Here is a 25735-nt window from a genome sequence, read left to right on the forward strand (position 1 = left end):
CTGAGCATACATGCAGATTCGGTAGTTTTTAGGCAAAATAATACTACTAATATAGGAGTATAAAGGAAGAAGTAAATGCTTCGGTGAGATGCGAGTCCAAGTATTCTTTGGAATATAGATTCAGTATTTATTCCTTCTCGGTACTAAACATGATATGTGTATATCAGAATTCAGAACAGCGAGGTCAAAAGCAGAGTAATACATTAAGAAATTAGTACCACAAATACTAAACCAGCAGATTTTTTTATTTTAATTTTAATATAAGGTATCTTTGCAATTAAAAGTCATGATATTAATCCTTTGATATTGAGAGATCACAGCAATAGTTTTGTCTCTCTTAACAATTTTTTTTCATAGGTTGACTAAAAAATCAGAAGATTTCCTTTTAACCTTGGATTATAACTTTACAAACGTGTATAATCTGATTACGATTTGTGAACAATGACCGGTTGTTTGTCCACAAACGGTACAGGAAATTAGACTTGTTATATTAACTAGGTTTTAGTATAGGAAAGGCTTTTGTCCTATTTGCTGGTGCATCTACAAGGTCACAATCATCAAGTTATCTGAAATCTTGCAAAGATACGTATGTATTCATATTTAATTAATGGTCTAATAATAAGTTCACGTAGTAACAGTGCAACCCAGTGCATAACCTCTTCAAGTCAAGTACTTATTTTATATGTTAACTTAAACGAGTTGTTAAGGAATAAAAAAACAAAATAGTACAACAATATTTAATTTATTAAAAACTTACTATTTTTATTTGTAGTGCTCATGGAAGCCTATTGTCATATTCCGATCACAAATGCAACTGCAAGCAAATCATATAGTAAAAGAGACCTTCCTAATAGTTTTAGGAATTTGGTTAAGTTTTTAATCAATCAAATTACATGTTATTTTTTTATTAATTTATTTTTGTTTTTCAAATTAGTCCTTAATTATTATTTTTAAAAATTTTAATATATAAATTTTTAAATTAAAAATATGATTAAATATAACTTTAGAAGTTTGAGTCCTAAAAATTTTTAGTTACTTTTAACACTTTTTATAAGAAAATCTTTTGGAATTTAGGGTTTAAAAATTTCCTATTATTGTTTCTTAAACATAAATTTTATAAAAAGTGTTGAAAATAATTAAAATGATTTTAGGATTCAAACTTTTATAAGTTATCTTTAATCATATTTTTAATTTTAAAAAATTATAATTTAATTTTTTTGAAAATAATAATGAAGGACTAACTTGAAAAAAAAGTAATTAATGAAAAAATGACATGTAATTTGATTGGTTAAAAAATTAACAATATTAAAATCCTCCAAATTGTTGGAGGCACCGTTAAAACTCATAGTAAAAGAGTCGTAGTGAATCAACAGCATTACAAAAATTTCTTAACCGTTCCTACGTGTGAGTTGGACAGTATTTTAATGTTTTTTCTTTGCCATCTCACTCTTTTTTTCCCCTCTCTTTCTCTCTTCCATTTTCTTAAGAATATCATGCAATGCACTGGTCCATTCCTAGTTATGTTTAAAATTGTTCAAAAGAAAAACTTATTATCCTAGTGTTCCCCTGCCGTTATTATTATTATTTTTTTATCATGGACCCCGCCAGATCTACAACAATGTTTTTTTGCTTGATTTATCAGTTTCTCTAAGGACATGAAAATCTATCTTTTTGATCTTTTACCCTTTTACAAGCAAACATATATCTGCCAACAATAGATAAGATGATACGATGATAGGATAGGTTAAGCATCCTAATATTTTTTTTTCGCTAAAATGATTTTCAAAGTGAATGGAGGTTTTCAGATTTCATTTCACTATTATAAAAGCACGACAAATTCAATTTAGCAACAAAAAAAAATATCAGAAGTATAAATTGTGAAGAACAAAAAGATAGCCAAAGAGCAAATTAAGAAGTTTATTTGTTTAAACTGAGAAAGAAAAGTGATGATTTGCCTCTTCGCACTTGACTCTTAAAAGAGAGAAAGAAATGAGCGATTTTAGGAATTAAATCCGCATGCTTTTAAAAGTTAAATGCTCATTTGTTCTTTTCTTGTAGAAAATCTCTCCAAGTTTGGGCTCACATTCATGATTTGGCTCCTTTCAGCAGGTGTTTCACTTTTTTACAGCGCATTACTGACTCTTTAATTAGGGGCAGATCCACATCAGGTGTTCAAAAAAAATTACGTTGTCGGACTATAATTTGACTGTCTAAGAACAAGCTGATTTTTGAAGATTATCAATTTTCTGTAATAAAGGTTATTAGTAAGATTAAGTTTCTTATGTATAGACAAGCACATGTTGCATTTGTTTTATTAGGGAGACTTTTGATTTTCTTTAACTGTGGGTATGCCCCGTTTATTATTGTATCATTTTGGGTTTAATATAATTTACATTTTTTTTCCAAAAGTTTGAGAACCAAAATAGATGATTTGAACATACAGTTACTAAAACCAAATTAATTTTATTTCAAATACAGTGACAAAAAATTAACAAATTTTAGCCTATTTTGGAGAAGATAAGGATTGCGAAGTTATCAGTTAGGTAAGAGTAAATAATAGCAAGTGTTCATGCTTGCAACTTGCATCAGAATTTCACATATACATTAACGTGTGATTTCTTTTTAACCAACCATTTTAAAAGTTGAGTTTTACTTATAGGTAAACTAATTTTGAAATCATATGCCAAGGCTGCAACAATTCAATAATGAACATCTTCTATTGAAATGCAATCTAAAGCAATTTTGGCTAAAAGATAAGCTAGATGATTGATCTCTCTTCTAAAATGAACACACTCATAGAAGGATAAACTAATATCTTTGCAGTTTGAAAAATCACCGTCCTAAGTATTGTGTCACTATATAGAAGAGGTGTCCTAAAAGTTGAAATTGTTTGTGAAACTGATTATTCTAAAATAAGCTTTTAAATAGAGACTAATAAAATTTTAAGTATTATATTGTATGTGTAGTCTATATATATAAAAAAATGGACTTTTACAAGTAAATATAATATCACGTGTCATTTCATATGGGAAAAAATATTGAATTTCAAGTATTATCTATTATTTTATTCTCTAAATGCTTTTTACTAATATTTTTTAAAACAAATGTAAGTTATTTTTAATTGTTATAATTGTCAAATTATCTCATATATTAAACTAATATTTAATTTTTTTATAAAATGTAGAAAAAATAATTAAATGAAAACATATTTAAAACTATATACAAGTGTACCCCCCACACACAACTGTTACTAGCAAGCTATGAGATAGAGTGGTTAAAAATGGTTTGACCCGATAGGCTAGTCCAATGGCCCAACCAGTTGAACTAGACTGTCCATTGGTAACATTATCATGTTAATGAAATAGATTAAACTAACAAAATCTGACAAAATTGATAGATATCCATGAAACATTTTTTTGTGAATATCAGTCATAATAAAACTTGAATCTAAAACGGCAAACAAATTACTTAAATTTCTTACTACTAGACCGACTATAATGGATTTTGTACCCATTAAAATATCATTATAAAGGAGGGAAAAATAGAGACAAAATAAAATTTGTCTTTAAATTTTGTCATTAGAGATGGAATTAGAAATGAATTTTGCATTTCTCCATCTCTAAATTAGCATCGCTAATTGATCATTTCCTAATTAAAATTTAATTTCTAAACATATATATGAAAAATCTTTATTAGAAAATACAAAATGATCTTTATACCAAAGAGATACTAGACAGTCCAAATCCATTTCTAACAGCATGGTCTGTCAAGGTCGTTGAATGGAGGGATGAAAAGGGAGTTGTTATGTGACAAGGATATTTGGCTGGACGCAAGCAAGTCAGAAAGGTACCAAAGCTACATATATAATCAACTGAGAATGGTACTAAAGCTGCATATAATCACAACAATACATGTTAGCTTGCTTGTGACAAGGTGGTTAAGTTTTGAGTTCTTCAGATATATGACCAAACCTACAAGAGGTGTGCAAGTGATATGGATGGTGACCTTTTTTGGTCGTACATTGGAGAGATGGGGGCCCAAAGAAGGAACAACTGCACAAAAAAGGAACAACAGGCTCTTGCTTCGTGTACTTCCCAAGTTGCTTCCTGCACTCTTTTCGGAATGTTTTTATAACCTTTTGGATTGGTCATTCTAACAGCTAAAAGGGAGTATATTTTAAATGTAATTTTACATTCTCGATTGACATTCCTAAAGACAAAAAGGGAGTGCAGTAAGCAATAACCGGAAGAACACTAGGGGCATTGCAATCTATGCAAAATCTGTAGCCAAATAGTTAGCGATATTTAGGAGTGATCCTTTCCTTAAGCTCCACAAATGCTTATGGTTTTGGTGTGGTGAGTCAAATTAGGCCTAAGCTTATTAATGCAAAAAATTTCATGTAATATGGGACTATACTCATTTTATATAAAGTGGAATGCTATTTGGTACAACAAAACGTTTTTATGAAAGTAAGTATGAAAGTTTCTGTTATTTTGCTTTTCATTGGTTAAAACTTAAATAAAAGAGGGGTAGAAGAATTTGACACAAACATGTCAGAGTCATCCATTTTCTAACCAACCAAGATTTTAGTGGCAGGAGAGACTGAGATAGTTCAAACCTTATTGATGTCATTGTACACCAAAAAATCCTCCATTTTCTGTTTTGTATATTTCTTCAAAACCATTTCGTATACTATTTAACAATTTTATTTTATAAATTGCTAAGACTAATGGTAACTAGTAATTGATAAAGGACTAGAGAACTCTTCAGTGCACAATTGACAAAGGTTATAGACTTATAGTATATCTGCTATTGGATAAATATAAACATCCTTTTCCGCCCATCACGACTTCACAGTTCACAAAGTTATTTCAGTAAAAGCTTATAACTTATTTTCTCCAAGGAAAAAAGAAAAAGATATATATGACAGAAAAGAAAGAAAGCATCGATTCCTTTGGTACTAAATGATGAATAAAGTTAAGAGAAGCTTAGTCGGAAGTGAGTCTTTTTCTCTGAATCACCTGAATTGTCCATAACTCATAAGTAATATTATGTCTTTCCGTTTTCACCACTCACCCAAAAGGAGGAAAAGGAAAACACTCACCAGTAATGATAAATTTCCCCAGAAATTTATCAAATGAGCGTCAAAAGAAAAAAAGCTTGCCAAAGGGTCCAGAATGGCAGAATCTTTTTATGTGTAGACCGGCACCCAAATGCATACTACCCCGAATGCAATTGATGGATTCCCTAGAAATGCACTTTTTTTCCCTTCTTTTTCTCAAGATTATTTCTAGATGAAATTTAAAGTAAATAATAGTGTATAATTGTATTTTAAAAGTTTCATACTACATTTTGAATAAAAATTATTTACTGCTAAATATTTCATATCTGAAAATTTAATTTAAAATTTTAATAATAAAAATATAGAAAACTTGTAACTAGCTCGATGTGCATTGTGATTTTTTTTAGATATAAGATTAACATGATGAAAGAATGAAGGGTGAAAGGAGAAGGAATGAGGGAGAAGGTCTTAGATTCAAATTTTCTCAATTGATATTTTTAATAAAACTAACAAATTAATATTTGTTGATAAAAAAAACTAATTATTATCACTTGGCCAAACTGGAGGAGTTCCACAGTGGAGTGAGCAAATTGCTGATATAAAGTTTCGGGTAGCCCACCAACTACAAGCTCAGGTGATTAATCGACTTCGTAGCCCAAATCATGGATGATTCTCGATAAGACTTTGTTTTAAGTATCCGTTTTTTTTATCTGGCCAAGAGAAAAACTTCTTATCGATTTTTAATTACAAAATTGCAATGCTATTATTCTACTAGTACTTATACAACAATTCTCACTAAGTAATCTTAGGCAATACATAACAACTTCTGACTGACACTTGATAAGAGCAATCAAGTAATTTAAACTAGTTTATTCCATTAATGTACCCTAACTCATATCAACTTGATGGTGGATAATTACTTACATTCTTTATTTATTAGACTCAACGTTATCGCTTTCTATTAATTGTTTGGTTACATTTAATTAGGAATGTTTTTCCATTACCTTTTTTTCTTACTGGTTTCCCCCTACCTTCTTCTTACTCAATTAATAAAATATTTAAACGTGTTTCCATTATTATTGCTCAAGATAATTTTGGCTTACATATCTCAACTGCTATCTATCATTATCACATTGGATGGAATAACAAAGTTAGTTGAATGATTAAGAAATAAGAGAAGGAAAAAAATATCAGATGTTTGATTTCTGTACTAACAAATTAACAATTAAATTAACACCTGTCAATCAAAAAAATTATTAATCACATTCGATGTTTCAAAACCTTGGCATCTCTCTTTTCAGCGTGCCTAAACGGAAGAAAATCAGTGCACCGAACTGTTCGGCTTGCATGATCGAGCTCGTCATCAACTTAGGCTCTTGTTATTTGGGTGTCTTTCTCCTTCTTATTTTAGTTCTTTAGTTCTTGAAGATGCCTTGAGGGTTTTTTTTTTCCTTATGGTGTAGTTTTGTTGTTTCCTTTTAAAAAAATTAAAAGGATATTTTTAAAACTCGTCAATAATTTTTTTTATATCGTATATCATTAAACTACTGACGTATTTTTTTTTCTCATGCATAATAGGGAATTTTTAACTTAAAATAAAAATAAAAATAAAAAATAATCATTTTGAGGAATAAAGAACATAAGAATGTGTTTTAGATCTTTCAATAAAGAACTTCGTCATATAACTAAAACCAAATATCGGTTAGTAAAGCTTTAACAAACACGTGATATATTTTTTAAGATACTATTTTTTTTTTACTGCAATTTTTAAGCTACTTTTAAAACTCTGAATAGTATAATTCAACCGTTATACTGTAGGGTGTCACAGGCCCCCTTTTAAGCAGGAAATAATTAAATTAAAAAAAATCTTAAATCACGAAATGTTAAAGATGAGTTACAGTGAATTTTTTTTATACGAATGGTAAAATTCAAGCATAAATGTATTCTGTATAAATTGTGCTTACTAAGTTGATAAAAAATAGTATATTATATATTTTCTTCAAGTATATAAACTCAAATTTAATTAAAAAGTAATTTTTACACCATTATTCAAACACATATGTAAATTTATTAGTTTTTATAACAATTATTTTAATAATCACGTCTAAAATAATTTATAGGTTTTTCAATAAATAAAATAATTTATAGTCGATTAGTAAAATAAAATATATACCAATATTCATACATATAAATTATAATCAGTATCTTAGTTAAAGTTTAGGGTTTTTTTTTTAACAAGTTAAAGTTTACGTTGATGTATGCTAATAATAATTTTTCATAAAAATGTCTTGAGAATACTTATTTATAATTGTAGTGACAATACTACTTGCCAGATGAAGAATGTGTCTTGGTCCCTCCTCCAGCGACGATGGTCAAACTGAATGTCGATGGCAGCTGCCGAGGCAATTGGGATCTTCTAGTTTTGGCCGTATAGATGGTGATTCTCTTGGTTCTAGGGTACTGCATGTGGCTACACTACCAATGTTAGCGCGGAGCTTCATGTCATTCACAAAGGCTTGGAACATGGGTTATAGAAGTGTTGAATGTGAATCAGATTCGCTTGTGTCTCTTAATCTGATTGTGCAGGAAGGTGTTGGCCATCATCCTATGGCAGCTATCATCATCAACCTCATTCAATCTTTCAAAACCAGACAGTGCCAACTTTCCTTTAATCATGTTTATCGGGAGGCCAGCATTTGTGCCAACTCCTTAGCTCGTCACGACTCATCTAAGATCGATAAATGTTAGTTATTTGCCAACATTATCCTTCTTTCATTAGCTCCTTTGTATTGGCTGATGCCATGGGAATCTCCTTCCCTATAGCTTAGCTGTGTTGTTATTTTCTGTTTTTTATTACCAATGCATATATTTAAATATTCAATATAAATATAATTTAGTTAAATATTTATAAAAATATATATATTTAAGTGATCTAATTCTTTTATCGAAACAAATTAAATAAATAAAACATGTTCAATTTTAATATAGAATGTATAACAATAAAATTAATATTTTTAATTCATAATTTTTGTATTTTTTATCTTTAAAGAAACTTGATGAATAATGTTGTTTTAATTTTACTTATATTTCTATTGATGTTTTTTGTTTAAATATATCTATCATAGTAAAATTAAGCGAACCTAAAGATAATAAAAAGTTCAAGATAAAACAAACAAAAAGAGAACTAATTAAATTTCATATATAATGAATAATTACACTTTTTTTAAGCAAGAATAATTACAATGTAGTAAAATAAAAAGTAATTTAGTGAAAATAATTAGAGTTATTTAGTGAAAATAAAAAAGTGATTTGAATTATCCAAGATAATAAAATAAAAATGTAGTATTGAGAAAAAAGTGTGAAAATTATACAAAATTTAATTTAATGACTTATGAGAATTTTTTTCTCTATACAAGCATAGATAATTAAAAAGAAAAAATAAACGATCTAAAAAAATGATAAAAGAAATAACAAAAAAAAATTTAATTCTCATTCTAACCTGAGTTTAAAAAAATAAAAATCTAATTTAAAAATCAATTTCTAAGAAAAAATACCTTAGTTTAGAAATTGATTTCCTAGGAATCAATTTCTAAATGAAGGCAAAAAAAAAAAGCAACCTTATTCATGTTAAGAAATCGGTTTCTAAGAAATAATTTCTTAACATGAACAAGAACTGATTTTTCAACGTGAACAATATTTTGTATCATTAAGGTAAAGATTTTTTGGATTGTATTATTTTAGTAATTTTTTTTTTGTATTATTTAGTTGAAAAATTCTCCAACAGTACAATCAGCTAGCATTTGTCTTATTTGAAAATTATTAATTTTATTATATATCACCTAAGAATAATGATTAAAGAAATAACAAGTACTAACAAATTATTGATTATTGATGTAAGTAGTACCGGACTTGATTTCTTTAAGTCAAGCCTTATAGATGAACATAACTAAGAGAGAAAATTTGTTATCAAATAAAACTAGTGAACAATGAAAATCTAAACCCTAATCCATGAAAAACAATCTACTTAAAAAATAAAATTAATAATTATTATTATGAAAAATGTAAAAAAATTAAAAAAAAATTCAAATATATAAAATTAAGAGACAAAATATGCACATTTAAAATATTTATGTGTAACTTCTTAAAAATGAGGAGAGAGTGCAGTGTGTGGATCGGTCACTGCTAGTAAATATTCCTCAATAATATCATAGTTATCCAAAATAGAAATAACAAGTCAAATTTAATTAAAATTATAGTAAAAAATATTAATGTTATATCTTAATTCCTTATCAACTTACTTTGAGTGGGCTCCCAACCCAGACGCAAGCCCTACACATGATAATTCCACCACTACCAATGTCTCGTGCTCCATTATCGCAAGTCATTATAGTGTGCCACAATCATTAACTTTGGAATATGACGAGGAAAACGCGGGTTTATATCCCATATTTCAGTTTTTTTAAGTACTACGTAGTAAATAGGAGTATTATACACTCGTGTTGACTTTTTTTTATCAGTGAAAAAAAAGAAACAAGACAGAACAAAAGAAACAACTAGCTACGAAGAAAAGAAACCCTAGATGTATCTGCTAGCAAAAGATTATGCATCTGGTTAAGACAATCTTCTAACTTTACCAAATACTCATTAGAAGAGGAACCTTTACTTGTTAACCAATCCGCACAGTGGTTGTCACTCGCGTTGGAATAAATCTATGAAATTTTAGAGTTGATCTTTTTTTTATTATTATATAAATGTAGAATATGTATTTACGGTATGAAAAAATAAATCATCATTCAATCTCAAACTATCATAAACAATTGATTTATTAATTTTTCTAATAATTATCTTAATAAATATACCAACAAAATGTAAAAAAAAAAATACGGCGTATGAAAATTACAGTTTTTTTTGTTCTTTCCTTCGTGACCACTAAACGGGATAGTACATGCACCGGTCGTAGTTATCTTTCGCCTATTTAATTTATACCTGCACTAATATTTAATATGAAGATACTTACAGAATTTAATAGATATTTGCATATATTTAGGATATTCATAAATATCTGTGTCAACGTTGAAAAGTTACAAAATATTAGAAAATAAAATACATTTAATCTAATATTAAATTGGATTTTGTTTTAATATATTATTAGCATATAATGTTTTTCTTAATTTAACGATTTTTTTTCTTGTTATCATATTAAAGGTGTGAAAATTAACAAGTCTTTGGTTCAATTGAAATTAGGTCTTTAAATAAGATTTTGAATTTTAATCTTATAAATAAAAAAAATATATGATTAAAATGAGAAATTCTATTAACATTGTGTTTGAAACTAAAGACGTAAATGAGAGGACATACGAAAATGTCTTGCGCAGTTTTGATATGAGAAAGTTGTGACTTTTGAGAAACTTAACTTTTAAAGTTGTGGGACCCGTGAAGTAAAGTTCTATGTTCAAAAAAACAAAATTAATAAAAAAAATGATTATTCACTTTAAAAAATAATTTTTTTGACAAACTTAATTGATTATTTGTGTATTATAATCGATTTTGTAGGGTCATCAACACCTACTTAATCGATCATTTGGTCATTAAAATTGATTTTTATGTATCGATCATTTGGTCATTAAAATTGATTTTTGTGTGTCTATTTAATTTTCTTTTTTCTAGTTTATTCGCAACTTTACAATATTATTTTTATTTTATTTCTCATCCATTTCTCTTAAAAGTAAATCACAAAACATATAATTTTATAAGAGAAAAGATTAGCACTAATGTTAAAAAATTTTACATAGTCATATTTTAATTATAACATATCATGTATGATAAGTTTATTGATTTATAAAATAATTACTTTAAAATAATTCAAACAATAATTTATGATTGAATGATAATATAAAATTATTTTACACTATTAGTTCATAAATATTAAACTCTAATTATATTTTTACTTTTTATTTTTAAATCTATTTTACTTATCTCCTCTAAATCAAACATGATATAAAAGTAATTAGCGACATTCCCATGTAAATAAATACTTCACATCAATAATATAATTAAAAGAAAAATAATGGTGTAAAGATTCATTAATTTTGCATATGACATTGAATAACATAGCTAGTGATTCTTTTTATAGAAGCTCTCTTCTTAATATTTTTTTTGTTTACAAGATTTGAAATCTATACTTTAATTTAAAAAAATCAATTCAATTCTACTTATATTAACATTGGTAAATTATTTCATTTAAATTTTTTATTTTTCTACTTACTTTTAATTTCTATAAAACCAAACACTTATTATTTTTATTTTATTTTTTTCTTTACTCATCTACTTATTTTTACTCTTTGTTTTCTTTCTCTTTAAAAAAAATTGTTGAGGAAGTAAAAACATTTTTTTTATTGAGATGTATGAAAATATGCTCCTTTATATTTTTTAGAGAAAATTATAGCAATCTTTTTAAATTTCATGTATTTATACAATCATATTTTATTTTGTTGAGCATTATTTTAACCTCCTTTATAGAGATGTTAGTGTAAAATTTAAAAGAATATTAAAGGATGTCAATATAATATTTTTAAGTATACAAAGAAATGTCAGGATAATATTTTTAAACTTAAATGAAGATATGTATAGGAAAATCAAAACAAGTAAGATTATATGCAATTTGATAAAATCCTATAAGATGTTAACGTAATTTGCTCTACTTTTTATTTGCACTTTCATATAATCAGCACAAGTTTTTTTTTTTTAAAAAAAAAAAACAGAATTATTTAACATTGAAATATAGTATGGGATTTGGTCCTTTCGAGGTACACGAAAGAAGAGTGGTGTGGAGTAAAGAATAGAAAAGGGGTTAGAATACCTTCTAGGCATTATAAAAAAAGGAATAAAGAAGATATTGAGGAATTTCAAAGGGAGCAGATATCAGTTGGATAATGATTTTGAACTGTTTCCAAAACCAGTTGTAGAACAAGAAGGGAACAGCCTTCCAAATTTTGCTCATGTTTTTCTATACTCACTTCGATAACCAAAGGCATCAGCATGCGCTCTCACCCAACTGGAGGACTACATGACATTGACACAGAACAACCAACAGAGTAACGTTATTACTGTTCAAAAATTTTAAATTTTAAATTAGAAAAAAATGATTTTCTTTATCATTCACAAAATAAAAAAGATACAGTTTTTTTTTTAATTTTCACTATTTTTCTCCAATTAAAACAAGGACTTTTAACGAAAATAGATAAAAATAAGATTTTTTTTTACGTAAAAGATGTAGAATGAAAACTTTTCACACGTCAGATATGATTAATGTAAAAAAACGATATTTTGCATTGATTATAGGCATTATCAATGTAAAAAATAATTTTTTAATCTAAATTATATCAATAGTAATGTAGAAAGTTACTTTTATTTATATCTATACTCTTCTATCTTAGAAAATATATAAGTTTTGTACTTTTATTTTAAAATTAAACTAAAATAGAGGCATTTGATTTTTTATTTTAATAAAAAAATATTTTTGTTACAATTTTTATTTTTATTTTAGTCTTATTGAAGCTTAGACATTACATTTGATTTAATTAATGAAAATGTAAAAAATAAAAAAATGGAAATTAAACCAAAATTTTAAATTTTTAAAAACAAAAAGATGAAATATCTCTATATTAAAACAAGAGATAAAAAACTAAACATTTCTGTTTAAGAAGATAAGAAAAAAAACTCTAATTTTTTCATAATAGTTTTTTTTATTAATTCTCGTACAGAATAAAGAAAATATTAGACATGTTTTTATGTTAAGAATAAAAATGAGAGAGAGACATGCAAGAAGAGGAGGAGAATCATAAAATAAATAAAAAGTGAAAGGTGGGTGAAGCAAAAGAACTTTGGGCCATAGAGATTCTTCTTCTTCCAAACTAAAAAGGACCACTCTTTTTATTTTTATATATATCAAACCTCTGGCTCTCTCAATCTTCACTCTCCTCACCACAATGCTGCGCAAGAACAAGCTTGGCACCGTTCCCGTTCACCTCAACGTCTATGATCTCACCCCAATTAATGGCTACGCCTATTGGTTTGGCCTTGGACTCTACCATTCTGGGGTTCAAGGTATTTAACATCGCTAAATCTTCATCTTTCCTTATATCTCTTATTTCCTTTGCCTGTTGATAATTATTAAAATTAAAATTTTCTTTTTTTCTTTAGTTCATGGGCTGGAATATGGATTTGGTGCGAACGAGCACGACACAACGGGGATTTTCCAAGTTCAACCGAAACACTGTCCTGGGTTCACCTTCAGAAAGTCAATTTTCATCGGAACAACAGATCTGGGTGCCAAGGATGTTCGAGCATTCATGGAGAAGCTAGCTCAAGATTATTCTGGCAATACCTACCATCTCATTTCCAAGAATTGCAACCATTTCTGTAACGATGTTTGTCTCAAATTGACCGGAAAGTCAATCCCTCGTTGGGTCAACCGGCTTGCTCGACTTGGTAAGGAATAGATGGATCGTAGTATTCTCGTCACTAATTAACTTCTTTTTCGCCTGTCACCACTGGAAACTCCAATGGTTATCATTTTGTTGAATTTTGTGTTTGGAATTATCTGTTGCTTGCTAGATTCTATTTAATTAGACTTCACATGTTTTTTTTCTCTCTCTTTTTTTGACTTTGTTGGATATAATAAATAAAGCTTGTAATAATATTTTTTTGAAGGGCAAAACTTCTGATGCAGTTCCTTATGTGCTTTTAGTGTTGTTTTCTAATTAAAGGTGGAGTTTCACCTTGGTGATTTGTGTAATAGAAGTTTTCATTAGAGATCAAAATAGATTATCGAGATAAAACTCTAATTCTGACCAAGAACAATATCCAAAGCACGTATAGAATTGCATCTAAGTTTTGTTTGGACAAATATTAGATGTAGTTTCTTATGTTTTTTTTTTTAATGTTGTTCTTTAATCAAAATTAGAGTTTTACATTACTGATTTGTGTAGTGAACATTTGCATTAATGTCAACATGGATTATTATTAAAGTGAATCTTCAATTCTAATTGAAAAATACACCAAGAGTACCTGAGGAATAACATTTAAATTTTGTCATTCTTTTTTAATTGATGTTTTGTAGCCATAAATTCATTGTCCATAAAGAAGCATGCTTCTTGCAGCACTATATACCCCTTGCACTAAGTGACAAGAGGATTGCTCTAAAGAGCATCTACTAATCTACTAATATACATTTAAATTTTGATTTTGCAACAATTTTATTTCTCCATCTAATATGTACCTGTTATGTGAACTGATGTTCCTATGGTGCACCTTGCAAACAAAATTTTTGTACCCTCCCTGTCCAAGTTAACTGGTAAATATTCCTCCTAACTCAAAGTTGTGCACCTTTACATGAAGGTCTTCTGTGCAACTGTGTTCTCCCCCCTGACCTAAATGACACAAAGGTTTCACAAGTTGCATCAGACAGGGTTCAAGAAGGTGAAAAGAGGAAAATTAGAAGCCATTCCTGTAGGTACGAAGGTTCCTCCAATCCTTCATCGTCTCGACGTTCAACAATTAAGAGTAGTAGTAGCCAAAGATATTGCCTTCCTCCATCTTCTTCTTTGATTAATGCTGCTTCAGCTTCAACCTTAACAGTGAAGTAAGAAGCAGTCAGGTTCTGAAATATATAGGGGTTTAGAATTACGTAAGCAACCCAAGATGAGCAAGGAGGAAACATGTATGTTTGTTTGCTCAATTTTTTTCTCTTCTGATCTATATCTTTCTTAGTTTGGCAATAGCTGAATGGTTGCTTTGTTTTGTCTCTGTTCATTGTAAAATGTTTTCTTTAGTGAATGACACGTTCCTTTGTTTCTACATTTTTTGGGCTGTGTATTCTTGAATCTTGATTAATGTACAATAGCCGATGTAGCATATAGCAGTGTATTCGAAAATTAAAAGTTCGAAAATATGAGTGATAGTGAGTTGAGGGCTGTTGGACCTCATATTCCTGAATCTGTTTATGGCTCCCAATTCAATCCTACAGGGTAGATCATTAATTCTGAAATGCCCGGTACGAAATGTTTGGGAAATGTAGTGCGTGTTGTTTCATGTAGTAATCCAAAAATCAAGTTAAAATATTAGTGATTTAATGTTCATGTGTTAGCCTCATTATGAATAATTAGTTGAGTTTGAAATTGATTTTAAGTTGAAAATCTTTTTAAGTAATTTGTGTTACATAATTTTTTTACATAGTTTTATTGTTAATTTGTTTTTAAATAAAAAGATATTCAAACATAAATCACTAGACTTCAAAATCAATTTTAATTTTAATATTTTTTTAACAAAAATTATAATCAATTTTGCAAATGCTCATCCAATAATGCATCAAATGTAATTTTGGTAAAGATAAAAATATTTTGTTGTTGTTAGGTAAAATTAGTTTTGCTTCCAAATATTGATTTGACTAGAAGTGATAAAAAAATAGCTTTTATTTGAAAAACTTACAGAGTTTTATCCTAAACATGCTTTTAGAGTAAAGATATCAAAATATAAATTACTTCACAAATTATTGTGCTTCAAAATTATTTTAATTGAAATTAATTTTATGAATCAATTTCATTTGAAATCAATTTTGCAATCACTCATCAGAAAATAAATATCAATTTAGAAGTCTACACTTTCTATGGAATTCTTTTAACTTTGGGTGTTTTTGACTCATCTTATCTGATTAACTTGATTCAGTCAGAGAAAACTTTTGATAGGTTCAAATTTAAGAAATTAGAGCTAGTGCATCATGTCAATCCCATCCAATGTCATACATATATTGAGTCTGAGTTATGCATTGTACATTTTTCCTCCTAATGTTTTGAAATAATAACAACACACTTTTATATATATACACGAAACTTCTAAATAATAAATTAACAAGTCAGAATAGTTAGTTAACGAGTTGAACATAAAAAAGTGTGTTGAAATAGTATTAAGCCGAAGTATGAAATACTAGTTTATAATTGGGCTTGTGGGTTCTCTACAACCCTTATAATGCTGACTTTTCATTTTGTGCTATTAATCACATTAGAGCACACCAAATATTCTCATGAAATTAAAAAAAAAAAAACGACATACCAAACAATTGATTCTTTCTTCTCTTATCTTTCTCATAAGAAAGGTCAAGAATTTACAAATCAATGTCGTACAGGAATAGTTAAGGTGTATCATTATGGTTAACAATACAAAATAATGAGATTGGTAATGAAGCAAGTAGATATGAGTTCTTTGCCAGTACGATCTCATCTCGCACTCCTTAAAATAACATCAAATCTATCTCTACTCAGACTACAACATAATATTGAAACTTTGTTCATTTAGTGCTGTACTTGTTGACATTTACAAATCACAGTATTAAAATCAAAGCATCATTTCATAAATTAAAAATGAATATGTGTAGGATAAGTGTAAAACAAGTCAAATTAAAGTTAATTATATCTTGAAAAATACTGCATAATAGATGCAAATACTTTATAAAATAAATAATATTTATTTATTTTCAATAAATGTGGCTTATTATTATTTCGTTGCAAACAAAGATTGAGAAAGCTGAAAGAAATTGCATTCGCTAAACCCCATAGAAATATATGATTAAATTAATCTTAATTACAATTTTTTTACATCGAAATGTGTGCTACAATAACTTAATGCACAACCAAACTAGCTATGTATTGAAATTAGAAAGATTTTAACTCCATAACCTTTTTATTTAAAGATTTTGCTTAAGGGTACTTTAAAAATATTAATTAAAAACATTTAATACATATTATTAAATGTTTCACTTTTAAAAAACAGACGTTAAATAACTTATATTTTTAATATAGTAAACACTTTTCAAATACAAATTTTTATTTTTATTTTTAAATTATTATCTTTATGACATTAGTAGTGTAAGAAAAATACCCATTAAAGAGTCTAAGAAGGGAAATGAAGACATTAAAATGAGAAAGGAGTATTTCGTTCCCTACAAAAACATCGAAGCAAATATCCTAATTGAGTAAGTTGGGATTCAACCAAACCCACTGTACCATACTTAACAAATTTGTATACATGTTAACTAAAAAAACAAATTTGTATACAATAAACTGATAACTGAGTCTTCCATGTATGTTGATTGAAGTTCAATTTCTAATTATTTGCATTAAAGACTTTGCTAAGAAAGATAAATATCATTTCAATAATTTCTACATTTTTAAAAAATAATATTTAGTTGTCGACTAAAAAAATACTTAATTTCGTTGGAAAAAAAATTCTATATCAACTTGCTGGATAGAAGTACGTAGAATATTATCATCTGCATTATTAGTCTATCTGATCATCAAATGCATTTAACACAATATAATATTCACTTTGCTAGTTGCTCATATATAGCGTAACGAATAATCTAGCAATGATGCACGAAAGTCCTGCCAGATCAAGTGTAAACTATAAAGGTTTTTGAAACGTAAATGTTGCATCAACAATAATGCTGGTCGATAAGGTCGATATAAGTCGTACTCGTGGACCACACGAACCATATTAATCACATTTGCCAACAATTAAACTAAGTACGCATATATATTTTAGATTTTTAAATCAGTGTCATAGGGATATTAACTAAGCAAATATTTTGGATAAAAAATATATGATAAAAATATATTAATATCATTAAATATTATCCTTTTATATTGAAACTTTTCACTCTGTGGGGGTACAAGTAGCTATGAAAATCTAAACAAACAGTAAAAAAAAAAGAAGTCATAATAGAAGGCTTATATATTTACCAAACGAGATTAATTGTTTGTTTGGTGTAATATTCAGATATTGATTCCAAGTCATTGCTGCGGAAACAAGGTTGCAAGTTTGCAACGGAAAGAACTGGCCTCTGGGCTATAACACGCTTGAAAGTTGAAAACTGAAATGAAATGGCTCCTACTTTGACTTTATAATTTGTGGGTGCATGAGTGCATTGCTTATTTCCTAAATTCTAAACTCTAGCCCAAATCAAAAGTACCTAAGTATTTGAAATGCAAAGAACAAAAATAAAGGCTGTTACTCTTTAACTGGCTTCCACAAATTAACAAGGTTGGCGTTCCAAAGCTTTAAACGCGTAAAAGAAATTCTTTAAACTAGTTCAGATGAACTTTCAATAATAATAATAACTAGTTCAGATTTTAATAAAACCGTTATTAGTATTTCATTTTTGAATTCAATGACAATATTGTGAGGCTACAATAATATTAACTAATGAGCTAAGTATATGCATAATTCCAAATATTTTGTACTACTTTTTAAACTAACTATTTATTTACATATATAAACTTACAATTATCTCTTGTATTGCACAAGTAATTATAGATATAAGTGATGAAATATTTAAATATTTAATATTGAAAAGCCTTAAAAATTATTGATTGGAGATAGTTTTGATGGCAACATGTAACTAAATATTGTATAACGCTTTTTTGGTACATAAATATTCTATTATGCTTAACAATAATTGAAAAAATCCAGTATTAATTAAATAAATGAGTGAACGTAAAAGTATCTTATAATTAAACAAGACAAAATATATTGATTTATTTTGATATAAAAGTATGGTACATATGTCACAAAATGAAAATGATGTATTATAACTAAGAATCAAAGTGAGTACAAGAAATTTCATACTTTCAAAGAACAAGAATTATCTATCAAGATCTAGTCTAAGGTTATTAGTATTCTATGATATTCTTAATATCATTATATTCCTCTTACTAAAATCATATTTTTCTATAACACACTGGAGAGTGAGAATATCCTTTCATCTACACTTACTTCGAATTCATATGTACTATGATAGATATAACCCTTCACATGCCCTTAACACTAATATATGATTAATCACATTACAAGTCGCGATAATAGTTCTCTCATATATATACAACATTCACATCACAAAAATCACATAAGCCAAAAGCACTAACAATAATGTACACAAATAATGTAATATTTTCCCTTTTTTATTATGATATGCATGTTACTATTCAAAACTTGTTAAACTAACAATGATGTACACAAGCAATGCAATATTTTTTTCTTCCTTTATTATCATATGCATATGATACTATTCAAAACTTGTTAAAGTAAAATAAGAGTATATGTGACTTAAAGAATTGCCATGTCATAAACATCCAACAATCTTACATGAAGATATCTTTAGTGATTGGTGAGGAATATCCAACTTTGCAACTAAGATCCAACATTTTTTTTTATTTAAATAGGCTTTTAAAAAGTTTAAATTTGACATTTTTAGTATATGAGTTAGACTTGACCCACTTTATACAAGACAAGTCTTATACAGTTCGGGTCGGGTCATATATTTCATTCCACCCATTCAAACATAATTTTGACTATCATAATAATGACACATATGTAACAATCCTATTTTAGAAAATCATGGTTAACTACTTCGCAAAAACAAGTTCTTAAACTTTTATCATCTTTTTTTCAATCACACTACAAATCACATCTAATATTTATTTTATTTTATTTTCTCTGATTTTTCTTTTCAAGGCATATACAACTCAAGAGGCGTGGACTTTTTTCGTCATAACAAATTAATCGCACATAAGAATATAATTTTCATATATTTTGTTAATACATATGTATTTTTTTACTATTACTTATTTATTTTTTAAAATTCTTAAGTTTTAATACATGTATCGATCAGGATAAATAAAACATAAAAATTAAATTGAATAAATTCTAGCAAGATTGTAAATAAAGAAATGCTTCACAAGAGACCTGTATGTCTATGAGACTTAAAGATTCAAATGATATGTCATTATAATTTCAGGTACTAAAATAACATCGATTATATTATTATAGACTTGTATAAATGTGATACACATGTTATTTGCATGACATTTGATATCTTATGTGTCATATTATTAACTAATCTAACATGTCAGTATTTTCATAAAAAAATGAATTTATTTAATGAAAGGGTTAGTCATTTAATGATAAATTATAATTTTGATATCCACTTATAATTTATTTAATGATAAATTATAATTTTTGAGACTTTTTTTTTATTTTTAGGAACTAAAATGTGAGTGAATGAAAATTTCAGAAATAAATTAGTCATTTATTATCAACTTTTTAAAGTGACATGATATGATACGAAAGAAATAAAGTATGTCAAAAGAGTTAATAGTAAAATCTATATAGGAAATAGAAAATTTTGTAAAAAAGATTCAGTTACTGTTCATTGAAACAGACTCTGGACAGCAATCTGATGCTGTAAAGTTGAACAAAATTCCGCTGATAAGAATATCCTAGTATAGATTCCATGGACACAAGAGATTAGTCGACATCCTGATTTGATTACCAACGTTAATCAGCTGTAAATAATAGACCAAGTAACCAAATGAAATTGATCATTATTGACCAAGTAAAAAGGTTTCAGCCAGCCTCAACAAAATCGCTGACAGGCAGACATTTGTTTTTATTTCGTGTTCACAAGACTAACAGAACAAGAACGAATTATCATCCAAACAACAAACTCGTGTGGTCCACACCACGAACCACACGCCCGTTAGGCGACGCAACTGTCAACTGCTTCTTCTACCGCAATTTCCCTTCGGGATTCCTATTTGGAATTTTAACTATTTTTCCTTCGGTGAAACTTAATTTTTTTCTGGTGAGAAAAATTAAAAGAAAACAATACTACATCTTATTGGGTTAGGTTGAGTTGTCAACTAAGGTTAATCCTTCAATTGAATTGGATCAAATGATTATACATAAAGTTTTAAGACTCGGATTGACCTTATTAGTCCGACTGGTTAAACTGTGACCCGATAGTTAGACTGAATCGAATCTTACGTTTGATTGCATGTATTTTTGACTCGGAGTGATCTGATCAGATTTGCGGTCAAACGGATGACCCGTCAACTTGAATCGGGATCACTTATTCTTTTTTTTTTCTTTGTTATAGTCAAAATGACGTCGTTTCAATTTGAAGTCATTTTAATTTTAGAAACTCTATCGGCCTATCCTTCTTCCTCTTGGAGTCTCACTTTACACCGCCGCTCCACTGGTCAACCTCTCCTTCCTTCCTTTCATCGTGGCGTCATACTACCGCCACCTTCCACTCTGCCGATCCCAGTCTCCTTCCTCCCTTCTGCTTGCAATCTCGCTCTCGGTCTCTCACAGCCTCACCTTCTACGTTGCAGCTCGCCAATGCCCAACCTCTCCTTCCTTCCTCTCGTCGTAGCGTTGTGCTGCCACTACCTTGTTAGACTCACTCTCAATTCATCTGCAACATTATCCAGAATCGCAAGCAAGTCCACCTAAATTTAATTATTTTTTCTTTTTCATTTAATTTTTGTGTGTGTGATTTTGAGTTAAATCGATCTTTTCATTCTTTGTTGAGCATTTTTTGTGACCATAGTTGTGTTTTTTGTTCAGTTAAATTGATTTAGAAGTGGTTGCAACTACGATTGAGTTGCAAGAGAAATTGTGGTCTCTGATCATTTTTTAAAATTGTGGTTTGAAACTTTCGATTGATTTTTTATATTTTATGATCTACATTAATGTGATATGACTATGTTTCATTTTAATGTGAATATTGATATATATATATATATATATATATATATATATATATATATATATATATATTGTTGTTGATGCCTTTGATGTTAAAGGTTAGAGATAATAGTCATTTTTTAACTAGTGTTCTTTATATTTTATTTGTGTTTTTTAAGATTTGTGAATTTCAATGCACCATGAAAAAGAATTTTGGAACATGGGTGACTATTTTTGTGATGGTTGTAGGGTTTCATCAAAGGAGAAAATTATTCTGTTGTGCTTTTGTTGGTTTTTATTATTGTGAACTAGTTGAGTGTTGTTTTGCTCAGCGAGAGACAATTTTACTTGTGATTATAAGTTAAATTTCTTTTCATATCAAGGATTAGTTGGTGTTTTGGTTTGTCAAATTTGTTGCGAGCAAGATAATTATCATCATTGAACTAGATGTTGTACTGAAAAAATATGAGTTAATTGGAGAACATGTCCCAACATCAAAATAATAAATACAACTAGATTTGTTTAATTGTTTACTGTTTGATTATCATTATAGAGTGTCATCAATTTTCCACCAAAATATTAGGTATAATTTTTTTTTATTATAGACTGGGTCATATGAATCAACTAGTAATCCATCGATTCGACCACTAATCCAGTGCCATAAACGGATCAATCACCAAACCGATTTTTAAAACTATGGATGGACTAGGTCAACAAACTTGACGGTTTGTTTCGGTCACACAAGGGCTACTACTACTACCATCACACCACCAACAAGCTTACCTGCCATATTTGCCAATGCATCTAAAAAGAAGAAAAGAACCTGTCCTACCTCGCACGCCATTTGGTCTAACACTTGGAATGCACACCACGACTACTATTCCACTTAAAACTCAACTGCTGAGCACACCCAAATGGGAAAACTATCATTAATCAATCATAAGCAAATTCTTTACTTAAAATACATCTTTATCTGCCATCTTATTTTATTTTAATTTCAATTTGTTTTCTTAAATTTAAAAAGTTTTGCTTTAATTCCGTGAAGTGTTTCTTGTAGACCAAATTAATCCTTAAAACAATGTTAATTTTGTTTAGCAAGACAAATGTCCTAGTCTAATATGGCATTTTTCACAATCTGTCAAGTGTGTTTGTCCCGTGCGGTAAACTGATGAAAAAACTAATTCAATCCAGCAGGGGATCAAAATAAGGATAGAACAAAATATAGCTGAACTTTTCCACTTGAGAAAGTCACGAATTAACAACAAACTGAAACAAATTCGTTTTCATCACGTCTGAATCAATTTGATTCTCGGCTGCAAACAATGAGTTACAAAAAGAATTTACATTACATGGCATCAAGTTCCAGATAAAACCAGATACCAAGTACAAAGATAAAAAAAAAAAAAAAAAAGACTCACAACAGAGTTCCATCTACTTCCAAAAGAAGAATCTGTAACATCAATTGTCAAGTTCGAATCCGCTAATAGATTCTCACATGCTTATGCTTGTACATTCTTTTTTTTGGAAGGATATGCTTGTACATTCTAATTCCACTTATTCAATCCCTAATTATGTATGTCCACGAAACGAATGGGTTAGTGGGGGAAATATCACACACATGCATCCTAAATTCTAACGAGTTAGCAGTGCATAACAGAAGAAAACCAATCGAAAATTCCAATAGTACCCCTTCAGCGTTTCCAAGCGTAAACGAGCAGAGAGAAACCAACAGGAACGACCAACTCATTCTCCTCCACACTGGACCATTCCAAGACGGAGGAGCTTCCACCGAAAGACCCACCGGAAGACGACAGCGAAGAAGAGGACCAAGTCTTGCCCCATTCCGAAGCCCCCAAATTCCACAGCGCAACCAGGTTGTTCCTATCCCCCCCGACCGCCTCAACCTCGTCCTCCTCGAATTTGAACATGAAAATGGCGTGCGCGTCGGCGCCACTGCTGCTGTTGTTGTTCTTGTCAAACAGCCAGTTATAAAGGTCCCACGAGATTTGCACGTGCACGCCGTCCACCTGAACCCGCTCGTTCCCTCTGAACTTCCACTTCAAGCGCTTAATCTGCAGCACCTTCTCCCCGTCCACGCTGAAGCAGAGCTTGGAGTGGTCGTGGTAGCCGCAATCGATCTGAATCTCACGCGCTTTACCTCCGAACGTGGCGCGCGTGGTGTACAGCCTGTCGGCAAAGACGTGTTCTTTTTTTAGGAGGAGGAGTTGCGGCGTGTTTGGGTGGCGCGCCTTGGACTTTGAAAACGCGTCTCTGGCGGCGTCTCCGATGAGGAGGGTCATGTGGTTGTGGACTACTAGGGCGACGTAGAAGCCGGAGAGGGGTTCGGGGGTGGCGCCGAATTTGGCTCTGGAGAGGTTCCAGAAGAGGTGGGTGTTGGGGGCGAGTTTTTTGGAACCGTGTTTTTTCCAGAAGAGGAAGGGTCTTATGTGGAGGTGGAAGGAGAGGGTGGTGGAGGGGGAGGGGTTAGGGTTAGGGTTAGGGTAGGGTGGGGAATCTAAGGGGTTTTGGTGGAGCTGAATGTGGAGGGAGCGTCCAACAATGGAGCGTGACCATGTTAGGGACACGGGGCCTGTGTCGGTGTGGTAGATTGTGAGGTTGGAGATTGTGGAGTGCGGCGGCGGAGGGGGAGGAGGGTGGGATTCGGCGTTGGGGGAGGGGCGGAAACAAGAAGGGAACGGGGATGAGGACATTATTGTAATTAGAGGCTTGTTTGTATGTTCTGATGTTCACTTTGTTAATTGTTGAGGTTTGGGGAATGGGGGTGCTTTTATGGAAGGGGGAAGGGAATTAGGAAAGGAAGACTCAGACTCAGACTCAGACTCATCATCATCTTTGCATCATGTATGGTGTTAATTAAAAGGGAGAGGCTTTTTAACCCTAGGAAGGAACTTCCTCTTCTTAACTTTAGTCAAAACAAAAAAAACAAAAGCAAATCTCGTGTTCTTCAAGCCTCTGGTTGGTGAGGGATAAATGAATTCATTTTTAACGATGGAAATTAGAAAAGCATTCAACAAAATGACAAAATATATACATACATATGAGATGAGACTCACGCTACCTGCCGATGGAGTGTGCTTAGGAGTTAGAATAATTGGTTAAAAAATTAACCTAATAGTTGAATCACAACATCTTTATATGAGTTGTTAATGTTATTTAATTTTTTTCATTGGATCAAATGATATGGTGTTATTTATATAAATAATTTTTGCTTAATAAATTTATATCATAAATTAACTATTTTTTTTAATATTGTAGGATTCATAAAAATTAAGTTAAGCATTCCTTTTAATAACTTCATCATTGTAAAAAAAAAATTTGTTTAGAGTGTTTAAATTTATATTAAATTATAAGTCTTACAAAGTTAAGTAATATTAAATAAAGGTAGTAGTATTCTATTATTTTTATTTTTATTTTATTTTTTATTGATGGACACCTAATACAAAATTCCTTAGTTAAATACAAGTTTAATGCTTTTTCCATCTCATTCTAATTATCAATCTTAGCTTGTTTCATACAGGTAAAAAGAACAATTAATAAATAGATTAAAGAGTAATAATTTTACAAAATTAATTTTATCATCTTTAATTCATTTTTTTTTGTTTTTGTATTCATATCATTAATATTATAATAAAATATAAGTGAAAACAAATAATTAATGTTATATTGAAAAATTAAAATAACAATTATACGACAATTATAATAAAATAAAAGAAGTAACTTTTTTTATGGTAGTATATGCATAGACACAATAAAAAGACTCCCAACACATGAATTAATCAACATTAAATTATTTGTAGTATAACCAGTGATTTTGAATTTACACTTAAATGGGAGGAAAGCTTTCCCTCTAATTAAATTGTTTTTATATCTATGTATTTATGATTTGAATTTAAGACCATTAGTTAAGTTGAAATAATATTGGATCAATTAATCCATGTGTTTGATGGTACTATTTTATTAAAAAATTAAATTACACAAACAACAACATGACTTGTATATTTAATGCAATAAAATAAATATTTTTTTTATAAAAAGAATATTATTTTCTAGTAAAAGCTTTCTATTTTTTAT

General features: G+C 29.3%; 2 protein-coding genes across 2 annotated transcripts; one reads left to right on the forward strand and one right to left on the reverse strand.

Moving 5' to 3' along the window:
- Positions 1 to 12961: 12961 nt before the first annotated feature.
- LOC114408922 (deSI-like protein At4g17486) lies at positions 12962 to 15003 on the forward strand. Its single transcript, XM_028372144.1, has 3 exons — positions 12962 to 13168; positions 13265 to 13552; positions 14462 to 15003. Exons 1-3 carry the CDS (start codon positions 13051 to 13053, stop codon positions 14707 to 14709), a joined length of 654 nt encoding a protein of 217 aa, XP_028227945.1. The 5' UTR covers positions 12962 to 13050; the 3' UTR covers positions 14710 to 15003.
- Positions 15004 to 22898: 7895 nt separating this feature from the next.
- LOC114408923 lies at positions 22899 to 24658 on the reverse strand. The gene is made up of 2 exons (XM_028372145.1): positions 23185 to 24658; positions 22899 to 23154 (listed from the first exon to the last, which is right to left on the reverse strand). Exon 1 carries the CDS (start codon positions 24352 to 24354, stop codon positions 23335 to 23337), a length of 1020 nt encoding a protein of 339 aa, XP_028227946.1. The 5' UTR covers positions 24355 to 24658; the 3' UTR covers positions 22899 to 23154; positions 23185 to 23334.
- Positions 24659 to 25735: the final 1077 nt, after the last annotated feature.

The sequence above is a fragment of the Glycine soja genome, chromosome 4 (genome assembly GCF_004193775.1).
Source record: "Glycine soja cultivar W05 chromosome 4, ASM419377v2, whole genome shotgun sequence".
Taxonomy (NCBI): domain Eukaryota; kingdom Viridiplantae; phylum Streptophyta; class Magnoliopsida; order Fabales; family Fabaceae; genus Glycine; species Glycine soja.